General features: G+C 38.9%; 1 protein-coding gene across 1 annotated transcript; it reads left to right on the forward strand.

Annotated features, from left to right (window-relative positions):
* The first annotated feature begins 3,228 nt into the window (after nt 1–3,228).
* Nucleotides 3,229–5,647, forward strand: ndufa4l2a (NDUFA4 mitochondrial complex associated like 2a). Its single transcript, XM_060930774.1, has 4 exons — nt 3,229–3,397; nt 3,703–3,788; nt 4,077–4,137; nt 4,337–5,647. Exons 1-4 carry the CDS (start codon nt 3,356–3,358, stop codon nt 4,391–4,393), a joined length of 246 nt encoding a protein of 81 aa, XP_060786757.1. The 5' UTR covers nt 3,229–3,355; the 3' UTR covers nt 4,394–5,647.
* Nucleotides 5,648–6,865: the final 1,218 nt, after the last annotated feature.

The raw sequence follows: 6,865 nt of genomic DNA on the forward strand, positions 1-6,865 counted from the left end.
GTCAGTTAGTATCACGAAGGGGTGAGTAGCTCCCTCTAACCAGTGCCTCCATTCCTTGAGGTCAAGCTTAATGGCTAGTAGTTCATGATTCCAGACATCATAGTTCCTCTCAGCTGAGGAGAGCTTCTTAGAAAAGAAAGCCACAGGGTGAAGCTTTGGTTTCTTGCCGAAGTGCTGGGATAGCACCCCTATCACTCCAGTCTCTGAGGCATCCACCTTGACAGTGAAAGGCTTGGTTGGGTCAGGATGCTGGAGGATGGGGGCTGAGGCGAATGCAGTTTTGAGTCAGCTGATGGCTTCCTCAGCTGCAGGGTTCCAGAGAAGACGTTTGGGACCTTTCTTTAGCAGGGTGGTTAAGGGAACCGCGATGGTGCTGAAACCTCTGATAAAGCATCAGTAGAAGTTAGTGAAACCTAGAAAACATTGAAGCTCCTTCATAGACATGGGTAGACATGATGGTAGACACCTTGGAGGAATCCATGCTGATTCCTTCTGCACTGATGGCGTAACCCAGAAATGAAATCTGATATAAATGGAATTCACACTTCTCAGCTTTAACACTGAGATGATTCTTGAATAAACGCTTCAGAATTGACCTGATGTGTTCCAGGTGACTTGCTTCATCAGGGGAGTAGATCAGAATGTCATCAATGTATGCAATTAAACTTCCCCAGCATGTCCCAGAGCACATCATTTATGAGACACTGGAAAATGCTTGGTGCTGAAGAAAGACCATCTGGCATCACCTGGTACTCAAAATGGCCAGCAGTGGTGCTAAAAGCCGTCTTCCATTCATCACCCTCTCGGATTCTGATGAGGTTGTATGCACTACACAGGTCAAGCTTAGAGAAGATTTTAGCAGAACATCTAAATCAGCGGGAACCAGTGGAAGTGGATCTGGGTACTTTACAGATATTTGGTTTAGTCCTCTGAAGTCTATACAAGGTCAAAGTCCTCCCCCCTTCTTCTCCACAAAGAAGAATCCTGCACAGGCAGGTGACTTGGAGGGATGAATGGAACCCTGTTTGAGCACTTCCTGAATGTATTCCTCCATTGCAGCCTGTTCCTTCTGGGAAAACGGGTAGCTGCGGCTGCGTGGAGGTGACATGCCTTGGAGAAGATCAATGGTGCAATCATAAGGGTGATGTGGTGGTAGGCCACAAGCCTTACCCTTACGAAAAACCTTCTTTAGGTCAGAATAACATTCTGGTACATTGTCTAGTGAATCTGGTTGAGGACTTTCAACAGAAGCAGACAAAATGTATAGCTGGGATTGCAACAAACAGTTCTGAAAGCATGTAGGGGACCATTGGAGGATTTTCTTGTTTTGTCAAGCTATCAGAGGGTTGTGGAGCTGTAACCAAGGGTAACCCAGGATGATGATGTAGTTAACCATAGAAGTCACAAAAAGTGGAATGAGTTCAGAATGGAGAGCTTGGATGTGAATGGGAGTGGTTCTAATTGTGATGAGACCATCTCCTATAGGTCCTCCGTTGATGATCCTGATGCTGAGTGGACTTTGCAGAGGGATTGTGGACAGGTTGAACTCCTGGATGATTGAACGTTTGATGAAGTTCCCCTCCGCCCCTGAGTCAACAAATGCAGATAACACGTGGGTCAAGGCTGGCAGTTTCAACAACACAGGTACTTTCAATGATTGTGAGTTAAATTTTCTCACCAGACTCACAGAGTCAGGAGCAGGCTTAGAGTTGTTGTGAGTAGGGCAGACTGGACACTGTGTTATATGATGGTTGGAACTCCCACAATAGAAGCATAGCCCCTCACATTACCTTCTCTCTTGTTCCGAGCATTTCAGCCTAGTTTGAGAAACCTCCATGGGTGTGGACGTATCAGCTGACTGAGCTAGTCTGGTGTCCTCCTTGAGAGAGGGTCAGCTGGAAAGTAGATGAGCCAGTCAAATAGCAAGGTCTATAAGGGAGTCCAAAGTGAGATGTTCATGTCTACAAGCCAGTTCACTCAATATTTCAGGATGAAGACCTTGGCGAAACACTGCTTTCAGAGCTGGCTCATTCCATCCACTAGCAGCTGCAAGAGTTTGGAAATCCAGCGTATACTCAGCTACTCCTCTTGCCCCTTGGGTGATGGCGAGTAGACTTTCACCGACTTCTATCCCTTCAGGTTTGTGATCAAACACCCATTTGAATAGTTCTAGAAAACGCTCATATGATGTGGTATGCTCCTCTCCACTCTTCCATACTGCACTAGCCCAATGAATACCGGTGAGATAAGAGAGAAACTTTGCAATCTTACGTTCATCAGAGAGGTTTGGCACGTTAGCGAAGTACATGGAGCACTGAAGCAAAAATCCCCTACAGTTAAGTGCATCACCAGCATATTTCTCGGGAGTTGGAATCAGCTGCACGGGAGTTGAAGAGGCATCAGAGTGCGTTAGGAGGGCCTGCAACAATCACAGCAGTTAACTGTGCCATCCTGGTGTTGAGGTCGGTGAGCATCTGCTGATGTTCTCCTAAGAAGCATCCCTGAGTGTGTAAAGCTGTTTACTTTGCCTCCTCCGCTACATCCATAATGAGACGAAGTATCCTGTCAGAATGCAGGCACTCATGGATGTAAGTGTAGGGGAGAGCGGGGATGCAAATAGGAAGCATAGTCAAATCAGTAAGCAAACTCATAGTCAGAAAACGTGCAGGGGTTGGTTGATTGGCAAACAGAATAGTAGACAGCAGACTAAAGAGTTAAACAGGTAAATGTAGCAAAAGTTCAGGAAACTGGAGGGCAGGGCCCAAATGCTCAGTATGACTAGGTAAACACAGAATGTTACTTTGCACTGAAGGTGTGTGAGGGAGAGACTTAAGTAGCACTGCAGATTAACAGTTAACAACAGTCAGCTGAACTTAATAAAACGGAGACAGGGGGCACTGTGAACTTTGGGTGTTGTTAGTCTTGGGAAGCCATGTTTGTAGTTTGGTTAGAGTTTTGACTCACAACGCCATTACTGACACAGTATGTAAACAAAGTTTGCTTGTCCCCCAGGACAATGGTAGCAACGGTTGCTAACGTAAGTGTAATATCAGAACAAGGGGCCTATAGTATGGAAATAGAATTACTGAGTATTTTCCAACCCTAGATTTATTTATAAACAGTTAAAAACCTTCAGTGGTGGGCTGTCTCTGTTTCTCACTCCCCCCTCCCTTTTTTCTGCCATTCTCCTCCCCATTTCTCTCTCTCTCTTTTCCTCATTCTCCAATCTCTGTCTTTATCACTCTTTGTTTCTTTTTCACCTATCTACGTCTCTCTCCACCTCTCTCTTCAATCCCCATTTTTCCCCTCCTGCCACATTTTTTCCTCCTGTCTCCTTTCATTGAACATTGCAGCTATGCTCCGAATTCTCTGTGACCATGCCAGGAAACACCCTGGAGTAAGTTTCTTCATTATATTAGAATAAAATTTATTATGCTCTTTGTCGCTTCTCTTAAAAGAAATGTGGTATCATACATATTGTGTATTGTATGCAAACTTTTTTAAGGAACATCATATATATTTTATCAAATATTTTTAATTGACCACAGATAGTGCAATTTAAATTTATTCAATATTGCAGAAATATATACATTTGTATGTCATATTATATTCATAGACTACTATCTATGTGTTGATAGACTATTAATATAATTGTATCCTAAAAATGTTCATATTAACCCATTCTCTCTTGTACTGTTTCAGCTAATCCCACAGTTTTTTTTCATATGCCTGGGAATGGGAGGTGCTGCAGTTTACCTGGTTCGTTTAGCCAAGGGACCTTATGTCACGTAAGAACCATTCACTGCATTTTATTGTAAACTTTCTTTTGTCATTCTGATGATGACATGTTTAGTTTCAATCAAGTAAATTAATAAAATGCATAAGCAGAATTGGAAACTGGAAACTAGAAAATTGTAAATAACCCATGGGTATGAAGTGTCTTTGTTCATAAGTACTAGGTATCAGATATCAGGGAAAAAAATCCCAAACTGCTGTTATTTAAATCTTTGTTAATGGCTCATTTGTCCTGATTTTGTTGGAATGGTGTGAAATGGATGCCTTTCCCACATCATTAGATGGAACAGGTCCAGCAACCCCGAACCATGGAATCAGCTCAGCCCTACCTATCAGTATAAGGTGTGTGTATGATAAGTATGAACTTCCTTTTAACATTTACTTTTGTATAGAGACTAAATTAGCACAAATAATGTAAAGCTCCTTAATAGATAAGCTCCTTATCTATTAATGGTTGATTATTTGTTAGCTATTTTTCTTTTAAATATAGCAAAAGATGTTTTGAGTTGCATTTAAAGTTTTCTCTCTTCATTGTCCTTAGTTTTTTGCTGTAAACACGGACTACAAGAACCTGAAAAAGGAAGGGCCTGACTTCTAAAACTCTGAAGATTCTGATACTCCGCTTTGTTAATTTACACAGTTAAACCTGAAATAAAACTGAACTGAAACAACGTCACAGAAAATATTTACTTGTAATCTTGGTAACTCAAGTGAATGAGAAATTGGTGTTTATCCCTCTAGTGTGAATGTGTTGCGTAGCAAATAGATTGATTTCTGCATTCAGCCAGTAAGCACATTTCTGTTTGTTTGATAGTTGTGTTAAGTTGTAAATGCATGTAAATATAATAAATGTAAACTGATTTCTTCTGAGGAATTTAAAATAAGTATGTTATAATGGCATGCAGTTAAAAAATCATCATAACTTGCAGTACAATTAATTAATTGGTTCCTAAATATAAGAAATTAATTAAACTTTTTACATTCCACAGTAACCAAATATTTAAAACAATATTAACAAAGTTATCGAGTTCTAATTACTTTAAGGACACATTTAGACTCTTTACACTGTTTTACACACTGAACTGAAGTACATTCTATTTAATGACAAATTAAATTCTAATCAACAATTACATTAAATATACAGTACTGTGCAAAAATCTTTGGCACTTGAAAAGAAATGCTATAAAGCAAAAAATGCCTTCAAAAATAATTAAATTAATCATTTGTACATTAAAAAAATCCACAAACAAAAGCAGCAAACAGTAATAAACAAAGGCATTATTAAGTGTAACAACCCTTTTCTGTTTAAAAATGCAGCTACACTTAGTGACTTTGTGCAGTTTTATAAGGAAATTAGCTGGTAATGAGCATCTTGGAGTATTTCTCCACAGTTGTTCTTTACATATGATATAAAATGTTGCTTTTTATTACTGCCATGCAAACATTTCCCTGTAACATTTTTTTCAGAAGTCATAATGCAGAAGTCATGAAATAAACATTTGAGATAAAATTTAGAAGTAAAACAAAATTAAGGTGCCTAATATTTTTGCCCAGTACTGTATATGTTGCAAAAATAGCAAGTAAAGATCTTTTCTTAAATATCAAGCTCACATTAGGCTTATAGACTGTCTCTACACAGTGGATATTTTAATATAGATTATTGTTGACTGCTGGTTCACTAAGAAAGGAAATAATTGAGATAATGCCATGTGGTTTGTATAATAATATACTTCCAGAAATATTATACAATTATAGATAGCTTTTTTTTGCACTTGTCTAGGAAGAACTGCTTGTCTGTATTTTGACTGTCATAAGATCCACATTAATAAAAAGTGCCTAATATATACTCCTATATCTGTTTAGCATGATGTGTCTTTATTGAAGATCTATATGGAGGTTGAACAGTGTACTTCATATAAAGGAAGGAGCAGGCACTAAGCTTCAGTCTGTTTGTGTCTTTTTTGTTTGATGACACACAAGTTGTTTGATGATGGATGTGTGGAATTTTCTCCTTGTTAGTGCTGATTAGATGAGGATCAGGACAAAGGGGCAGCTGGACATATTGATGTTACAGTGTAGACATAACTGAATTCTTATTTCAAAGCCCACCATTTATGCTGCCATTGCATAAAGCAGCATTGTAGCATTGACATGAAGTAGTACTGGCTTAGAGTCAAACATTCATTTCATAATTTAGTTTGCTGCAGCATTTGTTTGAAATAAAGGCTATTCAAACTTTAGAATTTGCTTCTATAAAAGAATAAAAAGGCAGACTCTCTAAATCCATCCATCCATTATCTGTAACTGCTTACACTGTGCAGGGTCATGGGCAAGCTGGAGCCTATCCCAGCTGACTATGGGCAAGAGGCAGGGCACACCCTAGACAAGTCGTCAGATCATCGCAAGGCTACTCACTAAATGTTGAATAACATTATTACCTGCACAAAGTCACAACCTAGTTTGAGATGCAGTTATGTTGAAATATTATATCATGTACAAATATCCTTCCTTAATGATGAATGAATGAATTTTCTTACAAAATATAACAGGGGAAAATCAGTGCATGTTCTTATTTTGTTTTTATTGAATGGGCTTAGTAGCGTTCTCTGAATGTTTTTGATGTTAACTACAAATACAAATTGGAGATAAAGTATTTCATCCATTCATCAAATGACTTCCTTATGGTGCACTGGCAGTTGCACACACAACAGAAACATTGTCAGGAAAAACACAAAACTCATTAAACTACATATGTATCCATCCTATTTGTAGAATTCAAAGTAAACACAAGTGAAAGATCATATCGCATTGTTCAGAAAGTGGCCTCCCTGGGTTTACACTGGAAATACATAGGTCATGAGAAAGTGAGAGAGGGAGGAGTGCGGCAAGAAACGGATGTTTATTTTTTCATTGATAGGGTTGAGCCTTTGACTACAGCTTGACCATGTGTAAAAATTGCTTTCTATTAAAGGAGTTGACACTTATGACATTTACATTAACATAAAGCTATTTTCTGCATTTTCCCATCTCCTACTCCAAGTTCTCTATTATATCTTTAAATCGTTTTTAT

The sequence above is a fragment of the Neoarius graeffei genome, chromosome 10 (genome assembly GCF_027579695.1).
Source record: "Neoarius graeffei isolate fNeoGra1 chromosome 10, fNeoGra1.pri, whole genome shotgun sequence".
Classification (NCBI taxonomy): domain Eukaryota; kingdom Metazoa; phylum Chordata; class Actinopteri; order Siluriformes; family Ariidae; genus Neoarius; species Neoarius graeffei.